This window comes from Bombyx mori, chromosome 24, assembly GCF_030269925.1.
Source record: "Bombyx mori chromosome 24, ASM3026992v2".
NCBI lineage: Eukaryota > Metazoa > Arthropoda > Insecta > Lepidoptera > Bombycidae > Bombyx > Bombyx mori.
In genome coordinates, this window is record NC_085130.1 from 17885334 (window position 1) to 17909519 (window position 24186).

Genomic DNA, 24186 nt, shown 5'->3' on the forward strand with positions numbered 1-24186 from the left:
CCAATAGCCGCGAGGGGCTATAGCTTCACTGGGGGGGACGAGCTCGCGGGGCTCAGCTCGAGAGTTTGAATAACACTGGCCTTAGCTAGAGATAGTGCTTCGGAGTGCAATAGAAATGAAACCCTTTATTTTGGATATATGATTTATTTTTGCTAGTTTTGTTCTTAATTTTTTTTTGGCACCCCTTATTCAGTGCAAGCGAAAAAGATAGCCGCAATAAGTATAATAATAAGTAAAAAAATTGGCTTGCAACATAAGCCATCTGTGCACGATCAAACAAGACAAATAATGTGCTGAGTTTGTATACAAAGTTCCTTATAATTACGATGAGAGCTGATCTAATTTATAACAATAAGGAAATAATGTCGTCCACAATATACATTAAGCAATTAGCCTATTTAATCTACAATTCACATTAACATGGAGGATGTATTTGAACATTTTTATACAAATAAATCTTATACAATTTTTTATTAATCTATTCCAATTTGCTTCGGACCGTATTAGAGTGTTGGTAATTAATCTATTCATTGTCATGGCTTTTGTAGGTCAGGTAGCGTATGTGTGTGTCCCGGGAATCGGTCAGTAGACTCTGAAATATGTATACCATTATTAATCCATGTTCTGAAGGCTACAGTCGACATCGCCCTATACACGTCATTACGGATCCTCCCGATCCATTAACGGTGCTTTTAGGTACCTCAAGCACCGGTCACCGTCCTCGTCGAACCCGTTGCTTGCGACGAAGGGCTCGACGAGTAAATTAGCCCTCAGACACAGCCCACTGAGTTTCACGCCGGATCTTCTCAGTGGGTCGCGTTTCCGATCCGGTGGTAGATTCTGCGAAGCACTGCTCTTGCTAAGGCCAGTGTTAGCAACACCTCCGATTTGAGTCCCGTGAGCTCACACGTTAGTGTAACGCTAAAATAGCCTCTCAAGGCTATCAGCAGAGTTTATAAGAATGTATGGAGGTATGTTTGTTACTCTTTCACGCAAAAACTACTCAATGGATTTTTTTGATTTGATTTGATTTGATTTGACAATAATATAGCTTGTAAATCAGAATAACGCATAGGTTATAATTTATAAAGATATAGTGTGAAGTACCCAAAATATAACGATAAGTATTATCTATACTAATATTATAAAGCTTATTTACAATATACACGCTTTTTTTACAATAAAATATATTTTACATCATCACCGAGATTTTTTGGTTCTAATAGTCGAGCGAAGTTGAGCGCAAAGGCTAGTTTTAAACCTACAAATAACTAGGAAATAAAGTTTTATAATATCTGAAAATTATATTTGTTTTAAGTTTAAATATGAAAATCATGTGAATTCTGTAATCCAGCACAGATAGGCACCACAATATTTCCTATTTCGGCCGCGAAGCAGCCAGACGTTAAGATTGCACTTACTAAATTAAGGAAAGGTTTTTAAAAAACTAGTGAATCATTATTACCGTATTGTCTTCATTCCTCGGAGGAGACCTTAGCATCATCAAGAGAGGAGCATAAGCAAAGGTCGTCAGTGCAATGATGACCAGCATCCATTCTAAGCCGATCGCGTTTACCAGGAGCCCAGAGAACGCAGGACCTGTTCGTTCCACGAATCAAATTTGTATTTAATTTTAGAACATCGTTCCTCAAATAAGTGTAATTCGAATTTTTGCCGAAATATTAGTACTTCTAGCGTTATTGTACCCTGGTACAGTTATCGTTTCTAATTAGCCTTTTTTTTTTTAACAATGTGTAAATAAATTAATTTGTTTTTAATATTGAAAGGTTTTTTTAATTTAGTTTTTTAGATTTTTAATTTAATCTAATGCTAAAACGCTATAATGAAATAAAATGTCTATGAATGTGCATGCGTATGTTCTAAAATGGTGTTTAAACTGGTGGTAGGACCTCTTGTGAGTCCGCGCGGGTAGGTACCACCACCCTGCCTAGTTCTGCCGTGAAGCATTAATGCGTTTCGGTTTGAAGGGTAGGGCAGCCTTAGAACTTATGTCTCAAGATGGGTGGCGCATTTACGTTGTAGATGTCTATGGGCTCCAATAACCCACTTAACACCAGGTGAGCTGTGAGCTCGTTCACCCATCTAAGCAATAAAAAAAAGAACTTCTTTTCCTAGGAGATTTCTTTTTTACAGATTTTTTTTAAATAATAATAATAATAAAGCCTTTATTCAGACAATTACATTTTTTTTTTTTTTACATATACAATAATTTTTTTTTTTTACTATGTTTTAAGTAAGTAGTGGTATTAATATTAGTTAAAAAAAAAATTTGGAAGCTTTTTTTTTTTTTTACCTATGTTATTATTAGTTATTGTCTGTTTGTCTATTATAGACATAGGCCTCCTCCAACTGCCTCCATAAGCTTCTATTTTCAGCTGTTCTGGTCCATGTGCTTCCCGCAACTGCCTTAATGTCGTCCACCCATCTCCTAAATGGTCTACCTCGGTTTCTTTTTCTGTCTCTCGGATACCAGTACATTATAGTTTTACACCATTTCTCCTGTCCTCTTATAGTATGCCCCGTCCACTTCCATTTAAGTTTCCTTATTGTAACTGAGACATCCTTTAATTGAGTTTGTTTTTTAATTGTTGATGTTCTTATTTTGTCTGATAATCTTTTCCCCGTCATGCTCCTCTCTATAGCGTTTTGACAAACTTCTAATTTTCGAGCATGTGCCTTTGTTAGGGCCCATGTTTGACATCCGTATGTAAGGACAGGGAGGATGCAGGTGTTGAAGAGTTTCCTTTTAATGGTCATGCTTGTTTCATTGTTTTTCATCACTTCTTTTAGATTCCAGTACCTTTTCCATGCATTGGCTATTCGTCTTTCTATTTCTTTTGAAGTGAGGTCTGACGGCGATATTATTTGGCCTAAGTAAACGTATTCATCAACATATTCAATAGTGTTGCTGTTAATAGTTATGGGGTATTTTATATCGTTAGTCATAGCTTTAGTCTTCTGAGTGTTCATAATCAGTCCTACCTTCCGACTTTCCTCGACTAATTCTCCAAGCATTGCTTGAAGTTCATTTTTTGTTGGTGAAAAGATTAATATATCATCTGCAAATCTTAATTGGGTTAAGTTGTCTCCATCTATTGATAGCCCTCTTGTTTCCCAGTTTAGTTGACGAAAAACGTTCTCCAGAACCGCAGTAAACAACTTCGGTGACAAAGGATCTCCTTGGCGGACTCCTCTTTGAATTTTTATTTCTTCACCTTCTCTTTCTGTTTTTATTTTAGCTGTGCTACTGTTGTATACATTGCTTATGATTCTGATATATTTATTTTCAATTCCCTGGATCTTAAGAGCTTGCCAAATCATTTGATGTTCAAGCGAATCAAAAGCTTTGCAATAATCCACGAAACAGCAGTAAAAGCTCACATTAAATTCCTTGCCTTTCTCGAAAAGTTGCTTGACTACGTGTATGTGGTCTAATGTTGAATACCCACTCCGGAATCCCGCTTGTTCTCTAGGCTGGTTTTCATCGAGCTTTTTACTTATTCGACCTAGGATCACTTTAGCAAAAACTTTATAAATATTAGACATCAGGCTGATTGGCCTGTAGTTGTTGATGTCATTTTTGTTCCCTTTCTTGTGTAGTAATATTATTGTCGACGTACTCCACTGATGCGGAATATGCTCGCTCTTTAGGATTTCATTGAATATGTGTACTAATATCGGTGCCATGGTGTCTTTGTTTTCCATAAGGAATTCGTTAGTGATGCCATCAGAACCAGAAGCTTTATCTTTCTTTTGTGTTGATATCGCTTTTTGTACCTCTGCCATCATTATTAGTGGTACTTCTTCCTGTCCAGATAAATCTATTTTTGGTGTAGTGATTTGGCTTGAGTATAATTTTTTAAAGAAGTCTGTTGCTGTTGTAATTATTTCTGATCTTCTGGTCGTGTTTCTATCGTTTCTGTCTTTCATGTTGGGTATCCAGTCTCGCTTTCCTGATAGTTCTTTTAATGCTTTCCTTACTCCGCCTGTTTTCTGGATACATTTTTCTAGTTTTTCTAACCTAAATTTTTGTCTTTCTTTCCTCATATTGATGTTTATTTGTTTGCTAATTACTGTTATTTTCTTTCTTATATCTTTTGTTTTATTAGATGTTGAGAAAAGGTTAGCTCGATCTTCTAGTAGCTGCTTTGTTTTGTCTGATAACCATGATATTTTATTCTTTCTAGTATCCGAAGCTTTTCCTGGGGCCTTTTCATTTATAATTTCTTGCAGTTTGTTGTATGTGTCTTGTATGTGTAGGTCTTTTGTGTTTTCTATGAAGTTTATTAGCTTTTCTTTAAGTCCACTGACATTCAGGCTTGTGGTTTTGTTTGTTAGATTTGCTTTAAAAGGTCTTTTCTTAGAGGTGTTTAGTTTTAGCTTGGCTCTGACAGGTCTATGGTTACTGTTAAAGTTTAAATTATTTATAACTCGACAATCTTGAAAAGCTGTACTTCGATTCGAGAGAATGTAATCTATCTCATTTTTGTAACGACCGTCTGGAGATGTCCACGTCCACCTATTCCTTGGTCGATTTTTATAATAGCTGTTCAATATTTTCAGATTATTCTCGTATGCTAAATGAATCAATTTCTCGCCGTTTCGTGTCCTTTTTCCTGTACTGTATGGCCCCAGCACTATATCTTCACCCTCTACTCTGTATCCTGTTCGCGCATTAAAGTCTCCCATCACTATGAGGTTGCTGCATGAATAAGTTTTTATTGTTTCTGTTAGCTGCAAATAGAAAGAGTCGATTTCTGTGCTGGTCGCTTGCTCTGTCGGGGAGTAGATTTGCACTATGGACCACATCTCGTCTAAAGGTGGTAACTTTAAATTTAATAAAATGATTCGCTCTGATATGCCTATGAATTCATCTATACATTCTTTTAATTCTTTTTTCACTAAGAAACCTACACCGTATTGGCCCGGTGTGTAACCGTTGTGGTAAAAAGTAAATTCACCGAAGTCTTCTATGTTTTCTCCTATACGTCTCACTTCACTTAAACCAACGATAGACCAGTTTATATTATCTAATGCGAACACAAGTTCTGTCAATTTTTCTTCTGATCGTAGTGAAAGTGTATTATATGTAACGATGTGTAAGGTGCTAGTCCGATGGCGGGATTCTTTGAATAGTTTTTGTGTTGAGTTGGGCAGATTATTTGGAGGGTAGTAGTCATCTTCCCCCACGGTGACTAGCCGGCTTGGGGGGTTTATCTTCAATGTTGATTTATATAAGGAGCTTATTTTTCTTTTTGTTTGGTTCCGGGTGCCTATGTTAGTTCCTGGTTTTTTGGGATCTCAGATAAAGAAGATGACCTTCCTCGTGCTATATAATTTAAAATGTTAGGTTTGATTATTTCTTTTGAACCGGTATTAGACGGGTTTCTTCCTGGAATTTTGTTTGTGTTCGACTTCTTTTGTGATGACCAATTTGGTGAACCAGACTGATCTCTTTTCCTTTTTTCTCGGCCGACCTCGTATGGTTTCTTTACTACCAATTTGTCGTGCTTCAAATATGCGATGTTTCCCTTTTTACGCTCTTCTTCTACTTTCGGTTGTAGTTGTTTCCTCGTTTCAAGGACGCTTTTTGAATAATCTTCTTTCACGTAGATGCCTTGTGGAAGGTTAGGTTTGTTTTTTAGTATAAGATTCTTTTTCCATGTAGTCGTAAAGGTCACTATTATCGGGCGGCTTTTAGTGGATGACGCACCGATTCTATAAATATTACTTACTTCTTGACAGTCCAGAGGGGTGCCTGCTTCTACGATAATCTTCTTTATGTATTCTACAAGATCTATTTCTCTTTTTCCATTTTCTTCGACACCGAAAAAGACTAAATTATTCTTTCGTTTATCTTTATCCAAATACTGTAGCTTTTGTTCTAATTCAGAAATTTTTAATTTGAGGTTTTTATTTTCTTCAGTAAGCGATTCCAATTTTTCATTTAACACCTCCGTAACATTTATTGTGACTGTATTAGTTATTATTAGAGTTTGTTGATTTAGCTTATCTTCTAATTTTGACCATAATATTTCCATATTTTTATCCATTTTCTAGGGTAATTTGGGTTTGTGCAAATGGTAACAGCAAATGATAGAATTTATAATTTTAATGCTTGCCACACTATTGAATATTTCGCTGTCATTCGGCTATTCTTCTTAGTCTATGATTCGGTGTATAGGTTGGCACTATTGTAATAAATATGGCTGATCTAATTTACTTGTTGATGATCTTCCTTGTTTAGTTGTGCACACTTCGATCAAATTTGACGACGAAGAAACTGATTTCGCGCTACTACTTCTATATATTTGAACTTCTTGTGAATGTTCAGGTGAAATAAACACTTGTTTGTACTCGTATGTCACTTAATTGCACTGTTTTGTAATTATTTTATAAGACAATCACTCGATACGTGTTCACCATTAAGCAACCGGAACCGGAAAAAATTTTTTTTTAAATACCGAAATTTAATCTTTAAACCAACTATTTAATTTTAAAATAAACTTTAAAAGTTCATCTCGATTTATTATATCGTTGGTTTATTATTATTATTATTATATATTTATTTGTTTAGAGAACAGATTAGATTTTTTACCGACAGCGTATCCCAAGCAGAAGGCTGTGTCTCCGATGGCGTAAACCGATCCATAGACGGCAGCGTGGCGGATGTCCACAAGGAAACCCAGTTCCGGCATCATGGACGAGTCCACCATACCGATGGCGAAGCCGAGACCAGCGTTGGGGATGATCAGGTGCTCCAACTTGCTAGCCATCGGGATCTGATGTACCAGGGTAACATGAGCGCGTGGAAGTAAATTCTATTGCACGTAGCTCTTACATAAAACACGGTAGTTACGGTCCTACAAAGTGCGTGTTTTGCGAAATCGTGTTAAATGAGACTAAAAGCTATTAATTACAAAAAGGAGATATTTTTTTCTGAATGAAACACCTCAACTATATTTGTATGTATTTTGTTTACCTAGTATATATAATGTCTATTTCTAAATAAATTTAGACAAATATCTCGCAGCAGAAGTACCGTCTTATTTACTTATGAGGGTTCTGGGGATTTTCTCTCTGTTTTTTAAGCTATTGCATAGCTTTTATCGCGAACTTTGAGCGCGGGGATCGAATCAAGAAATTCCGTAACGAAAATAAAACCTAACACCCCACACCGCCTACCACGTTTCAACACATTCACACGTTGCGCTTGTGTAGTGTGTGTGAATAAGCGCGCGGCGTGACGTCGCACTGAATGTGCATCATGAAAAGTCTGCCCATCTCTCTCTCGCGCGGTCTAGCTTATGAGTGTGAAGGGGACAGTTAATGTTTTGCTTTTATTATTGTTTTAATAGGTATTAAATTATTATTGTCTAATTATAATTAATTGCATAAGTTGATAAAAAATGGCATGCGATATGTAGCTTTACCGCGGCAGTCCCCGAGTGCCACAAGTGTTTTTTTTTTTAATATGGAAAAACAACAAAAACAATCCTTAAAACTTACAGCATGTACTAGGATCGCATCATTTCTAAGAGATTCATCGTTGTAAGGATGTAAAATTTAGAATTAGAGATCACACGTACCAAGGTTTCATGATTGGAAAGAGTTTTTTTATGTCTTTAGAGTCTGAGAAGGCATGTACTAGGCTCTCATAAACGGTCAGAGCTCTGACGTCATTACGAAACTATTTGGTAGTCAATCGATAAATTTAATGCGTTCAGAAAAATGCTTATATGTAAACGCTGTAAGTATTAAACGTCGCTTGACAGTAAACTTCTTAAATATTAAATTATTATTATTATCTATATATTAATACGTGAAGCAAAACCATTGTATCCCTTTTTACGAAAATTGCGCGGACGGAGGAGTATGAAATTTTCCACACTTATAGAGAATATAGAGAAGAAATGCACAATGCTAATATTTTTTTAAAATAATGCATAAAAGATACATTAAATCAATAAAGAAAACATTACACACACTACATACCATGTATTTGACGCACACACGCATGCATACTATTTATTGTCAAACTTTTGTTCTTGACGTCTGTTGTCCAATTGAGAATAGATTAAATATTGTTTGTCTTTGTTAATATTTTTTATAGTGTAGTCTTGGTGAAATTTGTGATTATAGGAGTATAAAATACAATCATAATAGTGTACAAACTTACAATTCCAATAGTTATAGTCGAATTTCGACTACTGCCTGACCTCTAGTTATTATTATTGTGTATATCAAAATGGCGCTCACCAACATCAAACAAACTCCGATTCCAATCAAACCGGTGCAAGCCGCTTTCCAACGACCCATGGCGTGCCCGAGGGGTCCGAATATATTGGTACCTAGTAATAAAACGAATTGAGACAATTAAAAGTTGACACTGCTCCTTAATAGAATTATATGAAACTTTTTTCTTTCTTCTGTCTCTTTCTGTCTTCCATCTCTCTCTTTTTCTCTTTGTAATAACAAAGATATTTTGGAAAGAAATTTCTTAAAGGTACCTGTGAGGTGAAATTTATAGTCAAATAAATCCCAAACGTAATATTAAAAAATGTAATTACTAGTTTTTAAAATAATGTGCGTATCGGGAGGCCCGACATATGTGATAACTTAAACTAATCTAAGTTGAACTATTTAATATTAAAATTGTTTAATTTGAGAAAAGCTTAGGTTATTACTTAAATTTTATGTATATTAATATGATAATATAAGGAAAATTGTAACATAATTGCCAAAGATATATAAATAGTTAGGAATTCAATACGTGCTTAAAATTCAATACGTGCCGTATGCGTGAGAGAAAGAGAAGCAAGACAGTCCGGCGCCGTAACGCGTCACGTAACGAATCGGTTTACCCTCCCTTATGAAGTTATCACTTCAAAATCACCTATTAAATAGCTGATGCTGGCGGGCAGGAAGGCCACGCCCTGCTCCCACCGCTGGGCTTGCATTGTGTCCGCCATCCAGATCGGTAGACTTGACTCTAGCATCGCTATACCGAGGTTTGCAAAGGTGATGGCTCCTAAAAGAATTAATAAGGTTTAAATGAAAAAAAAATTTGTGGTTTTCTTAATTTTTCACCCTTAAATCAAATTTCTCTTTTAATAGGGAATGCTGTGTATAAGAGCAACGACCTAGCTCGCTTTGTCATCTCCCTCTCTCCATGGTCGAGTGGTTCGCGAGACGCTCTATCTATTCTCTCACTCTCGCTCGTCCTAAATTGTATCTTTTCTCTCTAGCCGTAACGAATCTGTCGCGAGTTAAATTTTACTTAAAAAAAAAACCCGAATCTATTGTCTCCATGAGTAATTGGTTTTACAACCTTCTCTACTGAAGGCGTTGTTCACAGAAAACTAAATTATTTTTGGCGCCATTTTTATTTCTGTCAACTTACGTGCAATAGAGATTATATAATCTGAACGAATTGTCAATTTTCTTTAAAAACCTGGCCATAAATTGAGAGGCTATCTTCTTTTTTTTTTGTTAATAAATTTTACTGGCTTGGAAGATGCCATCTTTTTTAAGGAATTTTATGACCTGGTAACTAAGACCTCTAGGTCATATCTTATTTTAATTTCTATTCTTATTTTTATGAAAAATTAAAGGTTATATGGAGTGAAATGAAATGAAATTAAATTAAATGAAAATGATTAATTTGAGACATTAATGAACTGGGATGATATTAAATGAAATGAGATAAGATGATATGATTAAACGCGCGTTCATAAAGCAACAGGCTGGTTCCCCTTGACCCTCCACCACCCAAATCCACCTTTGGAACTAGGAACGCCCAGGGCTATTTAGTCTACCGAAGAGATATACCAGCTGCAATCAGAATGTATTTATCAGTTAGAAGCTGCTTCAGAGACGGTGCTGCATTCTCTGTCCTCGTGAATCCTGGTTGAAGAACCATCAGTTGAAGACCTGGAATGAGAATGAAAGCCTGAGCTAAGCGCTGGTCTCAAATACCTTGTACTTGCCTTCAAAGAAGACTTGTATATGGCCTAGCTGATGGTTGGTGGTCAACAAAGCTTTCAGGCACCCGCTGAACCTCAGCTGCTTAATGATTACAGCTTTTAATGGTGATAGGACGTCTTATGAGTCCGCACGGGTAGGTACCACCGCCCCGCCTATTTCTGCCGTGAAGCAGTAATGAGATTCGATTTGAAGAGTGGGGCAGCAGTTGTACTGTTAAAATTGAGACCTTTACAACTCATATCTCGAGGTGGGTGGCGGCATTTACGTAGATGTCTATGGGCTCCGGTAACCACTTAACGCCAGGTGGGCTGTGAGCTCGTCCACCCATCTAAGCAATAAAAAAAACTAGTAGACCTGCCTGCATATCTATGCGTTCCGGCTTATAGAAATTATACTATACAATTGAGATTTAGACCTCATGTCTCAAAACGAGTAACGGCATTCAGTTGGTGATGTCCATGGGCTCCGATGATCACTTAACACTAGACGGGCTCTTAAAAAACAAGAAAAAAAAGAAGAAAACCCTTCGAAGACTTTCTTTTAAGTACCAGGAGCACATAAATACGCGAGAGGTTGTTCGCAGATATTTTAACAAGTCTATACGATTTGTTCATACATCATCTGCTAATGTTTATATTTCTAAGCTGTTCGTAAAGCTTAGTTCGAAAGCTTTGTATATTTTTGTGGTCAGTGTGCTCAATGCGAGTTTTTTAACGTTCTCGATAGCGTAAAAGTTAACCCAATTTTGTATGCAGTCGGAACAGCGCCCCTAGCGGCAAACGTACGCAAACGATCCCATTCCATACAAATATGAGCTAACTTTTACGCTATCGAGCCACTTCGATAAAGCAGCACGACACGAGAACCCTCTCATCGTGGCCGCCGGTAACTACATTCCCGATCCTGCGGACAGAATGGAAAGCAGTCGACGTCGCCCAAAACACGTCATCTCGGATCCTCCCGATCCACTAACGGTGCTTTTAGGTACTTCAAGCACCGGTCACCGTTCTCGTCGAACCCGTCGGTTGCGACGAAGGGCTCGACGAGTAAATTAACTCCCAGACACAGCCCACTGAGTTTCTCGCCGGATCTTCTCAGTGGGTCGCGCTTCCGATCCGGTGGTAGATTCTGCGAAGCACGGCTCTTGCTAGGGTTCGTGTTAGCATCGTCGTCAGGTTTGAGCCCCGTGAGCTCACCTACTAGCCACAGTTACGCTGAAATAGCCTCTCAAGGCTATCAGCTTAGGTAGGAAAAAAAAAAAAAACGCTATCGAGATCGTTAAATAACTCGCACTAAGCACACAGTACCTCCATCTAATAGAGCGAGTAGTGCGAGTAAGAGAAATGGCGCCGTCTTCCCGAAGAACTGGTACATGAATCCGCCGAAGGGTGGGCCGATTAGCACGCCGAACGCCAGCCCGCCAAGGGCGAAAGCCATCGCGTTCCCGCGCTCCTGCAAGAGAAGATCTCTTATTCTAGGTGTTAGGGATGTCCGAAATGCAATAAAATATCGATATATATCGTATCGATATTTTTTGAAAAAATCAATATCGATATTGATATGTTTATTAAAAAATATCGATATTGATTTTTTTATTAAAAATATCGATATTGATATTTTTATTAAAAATATCGATATTGATATTTTTATTAAAAATATCGATATTGATATTTTTATTAAAAATATGGATATATCGGTATGTTTTGACAGAGAATATACGTGATAATCAATAGACATAATTTTTAATGACATTTTAAGAAACTATGAAATTTTATAAAATGTCAATAGTATAATTTCATAAAATTTCAGGAAGTTTCATGAAATTTCATGAATTTTCATCAAATATCATAAAATTTCATAAAAAAATATCCCTGGAACATATAAATGTTTGTTGGTCTGAAAAAAATATCGATTTTCATAGCTTCTCGATACTTGGAATTTTATATCGACACATCGATGTATAGAAGTATAAAATATCGCTCAAAAATATCGATACATTTATAAAATAATATCGATATTTCGATGTATCGATATTTTTTCAACAAGCCTACTAGGTGTGGCGTCAAAAACGCTTCAACTTAGGCGCAGGCGGTGGAGATTATAATCGGAAAACACAGCCTCAATCAAAGAATACAATACTCCTGTCTCACCTCGATGCATTCCTCAATGTTTTTTGGGGCGGGAGACGAGCACTTAACAACATTAAAGACAGATCTGGTATTACGAAAATGAAAAAACAAGATTAATTTTGGTATTAATATTTTGCGTGTTGAGCGTAGAGAAACGGGAACGCGAATGGGGCGCGTGTAGGTTCCAAATTCAAAATTATGTTCTTTGTTGATTCTTTTTTTTAAATCCCTACACCTTCAAGAAGGTTTCATTGGATTACAAAGGGGCGGAGTCACAAGCGTGTAAATTCTAAAATCAAAACTGTGTTAAAAATAAGAAGGCGCTCATCTAATTCTTGTCAACTCATAAAGTCCTAGTGATTTCGTCAAATATCTACTGTTTTGGGAGCGAAATTTTAAAACTTATTTATTAATTAGATTTGTTTTCTTAATAATCTAATTATTAATTATATGTCGATGTGTATTTATTTATAATTTAACTGACACAGTCATTAGCGATGGAGTGGTGTTATTCTAGACAACAAATACTAACTATTTCCATGGGTTTTCGACAGTCGTGAATATAAAAAAAAAAACAGTTTAATCTTGCGCGTTTAATAATCTCATTAACATTTCCGACATTTCAGATTTTGTGGTAGAGTCTGAATGAATTCACCGACACTACACATTCCCACATCACCGCGAGTATATTTTGTATTTATTACTCATGATATTCGGTGAATTCAAAAATTTCTCCTAAAAAAATCCTTATAATTTTTTTTTTTATTGCCGTATAGGCAGACGAGCATACGGCCCACCTGATGGTGAGTGGTTACCGTCGCTCATGGACGTCAGCAATGCCAGGGGCAGAGCCAAGCCGCTGTCTACCGTTAACTATTATTTTATCTATTATTATAGTTTATTTGTGATAAAACATATTATCTATAACGACGTGACAGCGATGTGTATGGGTCGTATGATATAAAAGTATTCGTTTTAGCGTTACTAGGTAATAATAACATTGTTATCGCATACAAAACAACTTCTTTGCAATCATGGTGTCCTAGTACATGGGGTAACACTTTCTTTCATTATGCGACATAGAAAAAACTTCAGAAGACGAACAAATCCGAGGTCCACAGAAGTGCGCATCAGAAATTTGTCGGAACGGACGGAGAAACATTTTTGCTTCATACCATCCGACTCTAGGCCGAACTCCCTCTTTCTACGAAGGCAAAAATAATATTTCCATTACAATAATGAGCTGTATGTATTTAATATACATAATTACATACAAATATTTTTTAATCTGCAGATAAAATTTTATTGATGATAGTCGAAGGTGAGTCACGGAATTTATCGATAAAACGCGACGGTTCTCGCTACGTCACAAATCCTTATCGAACAGCCAGTGAAAGCTCTTACAGTCTTATGCGATCCTGGTACCTTCGCTCGAGCTACTTGGTAATTAGATAACTAAATTCCATTGATAATAAAATAATTATTTAATAAATAATCCAGAGCCATTTTAGATAAAAGAACTAATATTTATGTAATCTAAAACATTTAAATAATATAATAATACATTATCCTCATCAAGGATATTCGTATAACCAAAGTTAAAAATTATATCGTTAACGGTCCTCGACGCGCATGTTAGATGATGGCACGGTGCGAAGTCAATTAAAATTATTTTGATATATTCCTATGTCATCAAGCTAATATGTACTTATTGTAATATTGTACAATGTATTTTAATATGTACTTATATTTTAGTTTAGTTGGTGTCTTGGGGGCCCGCACGTGCCACCATCTTATCTATTTTTACCACGAAGCATTACCGTTCGAAGGATGGGTAACCCTCAGACACTGCCGTGAAGCAGTAATGCGTTTCGGTTTGAAGAGTGGGGCAGCATACTTGAGACCTTGGAACTTATATCTCAAGGTGGGTGGCGCGTTTACGTTGTACCAGGTGGGCTGTGAGCTCGTCCACCTATCTATACAATAAAAAAAGTGTGTGTGTCCGCTCCGACGCACGACTGGAGTTTACTGGATATAAAAAATTAAACGAAACAATACGAGAAATAGTTCTATATTACGACAACACGATACACTACAGATTATTAACAAATTAACGAGACACAAAACAAACGACTAACAAATATATGAAAATACAATAATGAGAGAAACGCGCGATCAGTACGAGGCTTTGTGGCGGACTGCCGGCGCAGCAGCCCGGCGTCACCTGCGATAACGCATTTCGTGTGACATGCGCAATCAGGCGCATAACGCATTTCGTGTGACATGCTAGTACGATTTTGGTCCCCATAATTTTCATACCCCGGGCCTATATATGTAAATCGATTCTAAAGGAGTAAACTCCAAAAAAACACATCCCACTGAGTTTCTCGCCGGATCTTCTCAGTGGGTCGCATTTCCGATCCAGTGGTAGATTCTGCGAACACGGCTCTTGCTAGGGTTTGTGTTAGCAACGTCTTCAGGTTTGAGCCCCGTGAGCTCACCTACTAGTTAAGGTTACGCTGAAATAGCCTCTCAAAGCTCTCAGCATAGGAAGGAAAAAAAAACCGTTGTATGCTGAGATTTAGACTTCCTGTCTGAAGGTAGATGTCGGCCTTCGCGTATTGATATCCGCTTAGATAGGGGAAAAAAATCAAATCTATCTGACAACAGTTTAACCGAATTGGCTCTTTTGTTATAATAATATCACGTTCATTCATTCCAATAAGTTTTTTTTTTTTTAGTATGGCAATTTTGTTCTTGCGACGCCATTGTTGCCTGATCTTTAAACTATATTAAATGAAAAATCATAATTATGGAACGAAATGAAACGGAGTTAATGAATTTGATCTTTAATCAATTGGGATGAAATTAAATAAACCAAGATGGGATGAGATGAAATATAGTCTCAGTAAAATGGTGGTTATTTCTTACTGAGACTTCAGTGGAGTTTTCGGAGGAACCTGACAAGCCAGGTCGACGACTTTGTCCCATCTCAAAACACTTGAGCGCTTTAACGCTATTACTAAACGGTCAATAAGCCAACATTAACATGTGACCCTGAAGAGACGATAAATTAACAATAAAAAACAAATGACACAGCTCCAGGCGTCGTGCTCCCGCCAAAATCTCCAAGAGAGTTTTTTTTAAGGGATTTTATGACCTGGTAACTAAGACATTTAGTTCAAGTCTTATTTTAGATCTTAATCTTATTTTTAAGAAAAATGATATTATGGAGTGAAATGAAATTAAGATGATTAGGTAATTTGAGACATTAATCAGCTGGGATGAAATGAGATGAGAATATTTGGGATGAAATATAATCTCAGTAAAATGGTGTTTAATTACTGAGATTATTTCAGTGGACTTGTTGGTTTGTTTCATTTTCCCACATATGTGAACTTTCACAGATAACAAACCACCGTTATTACACATTTAAACCTGAACAAACACTAAATAGATAAAATAAAACAAATCACACAACTTCACTCCTCGCGTTCCCGCCAAAAAATCTTTTTAAGGAAGCGACGGCAGTAAATGTTGCCAGAGAAGAATTAATGAATTTTTATCTTTAATTAAAAAAAATTATTAACATTCAGCACTCCTTCTCTATATTCACTGTAAGTGTGGGAAATTTCATACTCCTCCGTCCGCGCAATTTTCGTAATAAGGGGTGTGTACCAAGTTTTTGCTTCACGTATCAATAAATATATAGATCAGACAGGCATCGTTTTGAAGGATTAGTGGAAACAAGTGATTGCAGTGGCGGGTATAACGTTACCTTGTCGTCTGGATATCGTTCGGCGAGCATTCCCATCCCGGATACAGAGGAACAGGACGAACCCACGCCTTGGAGCGCACGAGCCATGAATAGCACTCCATATGAATGACCGAAGGCGAATACTGAAAAACAAACAAAATTTTAAAGTAAAACTTCTTTACGCTTTTTTTTTTCTCTTGAAGGCAGACGAGTATACGGCCCACCTGATGGCGAGTGGTTCCGTCGCCCATGGACTTCAGCAATGCCATGGGCAGAGCCAAGCCGCTGCCTACCGCTTAATTTTCTCCACAAGCCTCTTTTAAGGAAGGACATGTCATAGCGCTCGGGAAACACCGTGGAGGGAGCTCATTCCTAAGCCGGATGGTACGTGGCAAGATCTCTGGAAACGCACTGTGGGTGAACGCGGCGATTCCAGATGATATGGATGAACTCTGCTCCGATGGCGGGAGGTACAATGATAAAAAGGAGATGAGGGGATCATCTCAAACAATTCCTCAAAGCACTCCTCATGGAACATACGGTACAAAACACAGAGGGAACCGAAGTGCCTCCGCAGACCCAGAAGTTCCAAACGATCCGTGAGAATGGGATTATCGACGCACGTTTGACTTGGATAGCAAGCTGGTGGATGCATGACAAGAGCGTTACGAAAGGTGTGATCGGGCGAGGCGAATGGAAATTGAGAGGGAGATATAAGTTAGTGAAAATAGAAACAGAAAGAGTTATGTTTCGTGTAGGGCAGAGAGAGAGATAGGAGCATACATTCTCTTTCTCTTTTTAATATACGCTTTTATTAGCTTCAGACGTATTTTAACCCCCTTCAAAACGTCGGATTAACTCGAAATTTGGTATACTTAGGACCGATGACAATTCAATCATCATCATTATCCTGCCCTTCTCCTAGTCACCTGGGGTAGGCGCAACATGTTTTCTCCTTTCATACTCTTCTATCATATACCATTTCTTCGCTCACTCCCCTCCTATGGGTAACCATATCGTCTTTCACACAATCTATCCATTTCTTCTTAGGTCTACCTCTTCCTCTATATCATTCCACATTCATAGTTAACACTCTCTTACCAACCTCATTTTCATTTCGTCTCATCACATGTCCATACCATCCCAAACGCGCACTCCTCAGCTTCTCTGTCACAGGTGCCACTTTCAGACTTCCTCTAACATATTCATTCCGTATTCTATCCATTCTCCACACATCCATCGCAACATTCGCATCTCTGCTGCATGCAATCGCCTTTCATCCGCCTATGACAATTCAATATTAAAAAAAATATAGAAAATATTGAAATTCAACTAAAAAATGAAAAATAAATAATAGTTTAAAAAAACTAATAATATACTTACTATATTATGTACTTACTATATAATAATACACTTTCATAGAAAATCCAACTAAAAAATAGAAAATAAATTTTAATATTTTTGAATGAAAAATAGTATAAGAAAAAATGATTTTATTGTAATAAAAAAAGGGTGGGGTGCATGGTATCAGTAGTTATAAATATTTTATGAACAGATATGAGTAGAAGGGTTATTTTGATAATATCGTGAAAAGCACCCCACACAAATGCAGCTTAAAAACTTTTAGCATGTTTTTGTTCAATCTGAAGTTGTGGAATTATTGGGTCGTCATTGGTCCTTGAGGCTTGCACGAATTGTCTAGTTGATAGGACGTCTTAAGGTTGACGAGAATTACGTTCAAAGATGCCCTCACATACAAACATACTAAGCTCATAAAAGTGTGTTAAAAAAATGTAAAAAGCAAAGTATATAAGCATAAAATATTAGATTTTAGGTAACGCTTTTTTTTTGCACAGGAGAAAATCACCGGATCCCCACCCGCACGGCAGGTGGGGTATGTGGGAGTCGAACCTCACTAAAAACTCCAGCCCCTCACAGCCGGCGCCCTACCCCGGACCGGGCGGGAGCCCAGTCGGAGCTATTGAGACGGCGGGACAGGGTTTACGCAGAGCACATTACATCCATCCCGCCGTCCCCTAGACGCCGGATTAGGTAACGCTTAGACAAACTCAAGTACTTACTTATAGTTGATATGAACAGAATCACGAATCCAATGAACATTGGCACTCCGTAACCGATTCTAGACAAACAAACATTATATTAAACATATATATTATATTTGTATGTAAATAGGTCGAGGAAAAAGTTTCTCCGCATTTTTTAAGAAAATTCACAACATTTTTACTTTTTTTGTAGTAAAATTTTAAAATGTATCGAATTTCTTCATTAGATTCTCTCATCTTGACAGTACGAAAAATAAATAAATAAAAATCCACATATTTTCCTAATTTGAATTCGGAATTATCTTATTTAAACTTTTAATGATACCAAAACCAGCCAGATACAAAATTAAATAGTATAGCCAAAAAGATTTTATTACAAGTTCATACAATGCGAAATTTTGGGTGGCACATTTACGTTGTGGATGTCTATGGGTTCCAGTAACCACTTAACACCAGGTGGCCTGTGAGCTCGTCCACCCATATAAGCAAAAAAAAAAAAAGGCTTTCCCCCAACCTATTATAATTTTACTAGAAGATATTATTTTTCTTAATTAATACTAATATAGTTTTCTCTTTTGTTTGAGTGAACGAATCAAAGACATTTCGCTGTTTAGTGTTCAAGGGAGTCCATGGACCACACAAAGTGAAAGCTGTCGAAATTTCGTTTATATTTTATCATGGCTGTTGTATATCTAAATGGAAGTTGTTCGCGAACAAGTGTAGGTAAAAACGTATTTAAAAAAATATTGACCCGGTCGAGAGATTTGAACCTGGGTATACTTAATCGCTCGTTATGAAACTGGATGCCTTATCTATTGGACCATGTATAAAATGCATTATTCAGGTTATTTTTATCTGCTTTTTATATGCTGAAGTCGTCGTGGCCTAAAGGATAAGACGTCCTGTGCATTGGTATGTAGCAATGCACCGGTGTTCGAATCCCGCAGGCGGGTACCAATCTTTCTAATGAAAAAAGGAACTTGACAAACATTCACGATTGACTTCCACGGTGAAGGAATAACATCGTGTGATAAAAATAAAACCCACAAAATTATAATTTTCGTAATTACTGGTAGGACGTCTTGTGAGTCCGCGCGGGTGGGTACCACCACCCTGCCTATTTCTGCCGTGAAGCAGTAATGCGTTTCGGTTTGAAGGGCGGGGCAGCCGTTATACTGAGACCTTAGAACTTATATCTCAAGGTGGGTGGCGCATTTACGTTGTAGATGTCTATGGCTCGAGTAACCACTTAACACCAGGTGGGCTGTGAGCTCGTCCACCCATCTAAGCAATAAAAAAAATGCATACCTGTGAGTCAACGGGCCAATAAATATGTTTGTCAATAGTTGGACCACTGCTTTACTGGCGAACATGACCCCAACGGGGAAGGACTCGCGGACCAGATCGTTGTGACGCAACTCCCGTGCCATTGTGAGGTTGACTGAACAAAGAATAGGCTCTTAATTACTTATGCTATCCTGGTAGTTTCACGAAACATGTGGGTATTAGTTTAACATTTGTATCGCTTTTACGGATAAGCTCGCGTCGCAACTTGAGGGTAAGTGACTCCCATGGCCCATAGACATCATGAGGTCACCTTGAGACATGAAAGACTCAAATGTTTGTACCCGGGGTAATGAAACAGTTACGTCTCATATGTTAAATCTAACAGTTTGTATGAGTAAATTAAATTTAAATCAAATAAAAAGATTATGTAATGAAAACTACATTTTCACAAAATGTTTTTAATATTTTTAATTACATATAATAAAAAATATACACACTTCAAATGTATCTGAGCTATAATAAAATTTTTAAAACGTATTTATGAATTTGGTGTTCTAAATGTGTTTAAGTTAAAATAACTAATAAAAAAATATCGCGTTAATTACCTACATTTTACAATTACAATAGACGCGCAATTTCCCTCCAAAAATATTCCAATCAATAATATCATGAAATGTTATAAAAATGTTACGTCAGAAACTTAAAAAAGTCTGTTAACGACGCGGTTATTTCGTAGGAATTTTAAGTTGGCTATTCCAGCTACGCTCACGGTCTCAACCTGAGGGAGTGTTGTTAACACCTGGACCTAGTAAGAGCAGTGCTTAGCTGAATCTATCGACGGATCGGAATCGCGACCCACTGAGAAGATCCGGCGAGAAACTCAATAGGCTGCGTCTGTGGGTTAATTCACTCGCCGAGTCCTTCGTCGTAATCGACGAGTTTGATGAGGACGATAACAGTTAACTATTCTGTCTCCCTGACGGCAAGAACTGTCTGCTTCGTGGCCCAGATGTGCACGATACTGGTATCTACCCGTGCAGACCCACAATACGACCGGATACTAATGCATAACAAAATTTGGAAAAAGTAAAATATTTAAACTGTGTATTTTTTTTTATTGCTTAGATGGTTGGATGAGCTCACAGCCCACCTGGTGTTAAGTGGTTGCTGGAGCCCATAAACATTTACAACGCAAATGCGCCACCCACCTTGGGATATAACGTTTTAAGGTCTCAGGATAGTTAGTTACAACGGCTGCCCCAGCCTTCAAACCGAAACGCAATTACTGCTTCACGGCAGAAATAGGCAGGGTGGTGGTACCGACCCGTGCGGACTCACAAGAGGTCCTACCACCAATAAATAGCCGTTGACCTCAAAGAACCTCAAAAACCTCAAACAAAAAATAAGCCACTCAAAAATTGGTCTAGTTAAAAGATTTTAAAATTTCATGTACCAGGCCGTCATGATTCATAAGCAAGAACAAAACTCACTGTTCGTGTTGTTCTCGGAAATTTTAAATTCGTTCTTTTCCAGACAGGGGCAGTGGGGGCTGGGACTCGGCGTTGTAGTCGTGACGTCATCCAGCGAAACCGACAACGGAGATCCGGGATGTTCTATGTCGTACAAGAACTCCGGAATGATAGGCACTGTATCATTAATAAAAATCAAATCTTTAGTTTCATGTATTCCTGGTAATTTGTTTGTGAGATTTGCTTTTTGTTTCTCAACAAATCTACTTTGTGTCCGTCTGTATGTATGCAACGTATTATTATGTTAAGTTGCAAACTAATTAAATGATATAAATACCATTTTATAGTATTATTAAATTAAATTATATTAATTAAATTATTTATCACTTCTGTCGAGCGTCCCGAGAAGCAATAGTTTTTTTTATTTATTACGAAGGTGTAAAATATCCATTTTATAATAATAATTTTATTTTAATAATAGCAACACTGAAGCTAATTTTTTATGTAATTTAATGAGCTTGTGGTATGAAAATGCGTTGTTGGCGACAACAAATTTAATAATCGCCGTCTCCTTCTTAGCTATGTGGTCCTGGTACTTTTGCGAGAAAATTATGTATAACCTTACAAAGTAGCATTAAGCTTACAAAGAAAATTAGTTGTAGATAATAGATATTTTACACCTTCGCAATAAAACAAAATGTGTGCAATTCACACGTGGTAGAAGTGAAACCTTCCAAAATTAAAATACAATTATACTAAACGTCTTAAGTATATGTAAAATTTTGTCATTAGTAAATAATTGTAAGGTAGCGCCCTCTGTGAATTGATATTTTAATTTCACGTATAATCCTAAATTAAAATTCACTACAAGAGCTTTCATACACACGTTAGTATTAAAAAATCTCACAGATGGCGCTGTATTAAATAGTATGTATATTTCTGTATCATTCTTTGCTGGCTTCATCCTACACATTTTTGTATTTGTGTCTCTTACCTGTCGTTTTTTCCGTTGCATCCGGTTTGAAATCACAACGATTCTAAAGAAGTTTTCACTTCAAAAGAACCAGTGCTTCTCGGGACGCCCGACAGAAGTGATAACTCAAACTAATTTAAGTCGAACTATTTAATATTGAAATTGCTTAAATTGAGAAAAGCCTAGTTTATTACTTAAATTTTATATATATGTGTACAAAGTATTTATAATGCAAAGAAAGTTATAACCTAACTTGAAAAAGATATATAAATAGTTAGGAATTAAATACGTTCTTAGTACCGCTGCCGTATGCGTGAGAGAAAGAGACGCAAGACAGACCGGCGCCGTAACGCGTCACGTAACATACGGCTTACTTTCCCATATGAAGTTATCATTTCAGAAATTCCAAGACAATCCAAATCTATATATATAAAAATGAAACCCGTTTTCCGTTGTCACGACATAACATGAAAACGGCTTGACCGATTTGGCTAATTTTGGTCTTGAATTATTTGTTGAAGTCCAGAGAAGGTTTAAAAGGTTAGATAAATATAAAAATATTCGGAATTAAATAAAAATAACAATTTTGTTTTTCCTTTGATGTGTCCCCCATCGGAGGGATTCCTTTTGTTTGTTTTAAGTTTATCTTAAACAAAAGTTTAGGTCTTTTATTTATCGATTGAGGCACTACGAAGTCTGCCGGGTCAGCTAGTAATATATAAATCTATTAATAATCACATTTTCCGACTTAATGTTTTTCCTACATAAAATTAAAATATAAATGATATAAATTACAAATCAAGTACTAGGACCGCATAACTAGAACAGAGCTCGCTTACCAACCGTCGTCAAGAGCATGTTGTCCAGCAGTAACGCGATGGCCACGATCAGAGCCACCAGTTTCCTCGACTTCCGGCATGACGTCACAAAGTCCTTCCAACCACTAATCATCATATTGAGGAGCTACAAATAAATGTATTTGAAGAAGAAAACAGGACAGGATTTGGCGATATTTGGTGACCTATAGATTCAGATGGTATTTATCTCAAGTCGGTCACTATAGGATACAGCCTCCACTCAGTTTTGGCCAGTTCTACCCTTTAGAGCTCACGAAAATCTTAATTGAAGTTTGAAAGCAGCCTTCGGAGAAAACGCTACTGTTGGTAGGACCTCTTGTGAGTCCGCACGGGTAGGTACCACCACCCTGCCTATTTCTGCCATGAAGCAGTAATGCGTTTCAGTTTGAAGGGCGGGGCAGCCGTTTTAACTATACTGAGACCTAAGAACTTATATCTCAAGTTGGGTGGCGGCATTTTAAGCAATAAAAAAAAAATGCCACTTAACAACAACTTAGACACAAACTTACAAAAAAACTGTTTTAAGCGATAAAAATACAACTTCACGTATCTCTTAGTAAATTTTCGCGACGTGTGAACTTCAAGAATTCTACATTATCCCAGCGAGATATCATTCAGGATTTCTCCTCGTGAACGTCGGAAAACGACTGAATTACAAACAAAACTTAATTCCCACATTGTCTCGCCCATGAGAACTTAGTTATAAGGCCGTAAACACAATGGTTCGCCGAACAATAATGAAGATTTTAATACGCTTTTATTAGCTTCAGACGTATGTTTGTAATGGAAACTTTGAACATGATTTTGACCCCCTTCAAAACGTCGGATTAACTCGAAATTTGGTGTACTTATTAAGAACCGATGAGAAATCAATATTAAAAAAATATACTGAAAAAAAAAATTCAAATTCAACCAAAAAATTAAATATAAGTAATAGTTTAAAAAATAAATAAAAAATACGCTTTTAAAGAAAATCCAATTAAAAATAGAAAAAAAAAATTAATAAATTTGAGTTAAAAATAGTGTAAGAAAAAAAAGCGTGGGGTGCATGGTATCAGTAGTTATAAATATTTTATGAACAGATATGAGTAGAAGGGTTATTTTGATAATATCCTGAAAAGCACCCCACGCTTTTTTCCAATAAAATCATTTTTCTTACACTATTTTTAATTGAAATTTATTAAAATTTATTTTCTTATTTATAGTTGGATTTTCTATAAAAGCGTATTTTGTTAGTTTTTTTGAACTATTTTTTTTCATTAGACCAAATGAAATTGTATATTAAATTATGGTTTTTACGCATGAAAACATTGATAACGAAAATAAATGAGAGATTACAGGTTGAAAAATTGGACAATCCTTATTAAATACAAGTGAATGGCGGTATTCACGCTGCCTATGTCCATGGACTCCGATAGCCATTTAACGCTAGTTGAAACATGATATAGTTCACTGGTGCTCACTAATACTAGACTCGTAAAGATCTGACTATCCGTAAAACATAATTTATAAGTTTTAAATCAAAATCAATCACTGCCTTATGTCATCCGTATCTGGTTACAAAGTCCTTAACAGCTTAAAGCTTTCGTAGGGAACACGAGAAAGTTTTATTTACTAAAGATATAAGGTTTAAGTTCGACTCC

General features: G+C 36.8%; 1 protein-coding gene across 2 annotated transcripts; it reads right to left on the reverse strand.

Moving 5' to 3' along the window:
* Positions 1-124: 124 nt before the first annotated feature.
* On the reverse strand, positions 125-23321 carry LOC101741802 (synaptic vesicular amine transporter). Of its 2 annotated transcripts, XM_038020007.2 has the most exons (13): positions 23053-23321; positions 22526-22649; positions 20735-20890; positions 19266-19398; positions 17976-18034; positions 15916-16037; positions 11316-11460; positions 9853-9954; positions 8918-9052; positions 8281-8372; positions 6620-6803; positions 1466-1599; positions 125-592 (listed from the first exon to the last, which is right to left on the reverse strand). In XM_038020007.2, the coding sequence occupies exons 2-13, from the start codon at positions 22638-22640 to the stop codon at positions 524-526; spliced, it is 1446 nt and encodes a 481-aa protein (XP_037875935.1). In that variant the 5' UTR covers positions 22641-22649; positions 23053-23321; the 3' UTR covers positions 125-523. The 2 variants fall into 2 exon arrangements, with proteins under 2 accessions (XP_037875935.1, XP_062531896.1); XM_062675912.1 differs by lacking the exon at positions 23053-23321 and having other exon boundaries at positions 22526-22810.
* Positions 23322-24186: the final 865 nt, after the last annotated feature.

Coding starts and splice junctions, on each gene's coding strand:
- LOC101741802 (XM_038020007.2), bottom strand. CDS start 22,640: ATGATGATTAGTGGTTGGAAGGACTTTGTGACGTCATGCCGGAAGTCG. Junction 11,461..15,915: donor AACGATATCCAGACGACAAG/GTAACGTTATAC, acceptor CTTCTCTTGCAG/GAGCGCGGGAACGCGATGGC. Junction 9,955..11,315: donor ACTCGCTCTATTAGATGGAG/GTACTGTGTGCT, acceptor TTCTCATTCCAG/GTCTTCAACTGATGGTTCTT.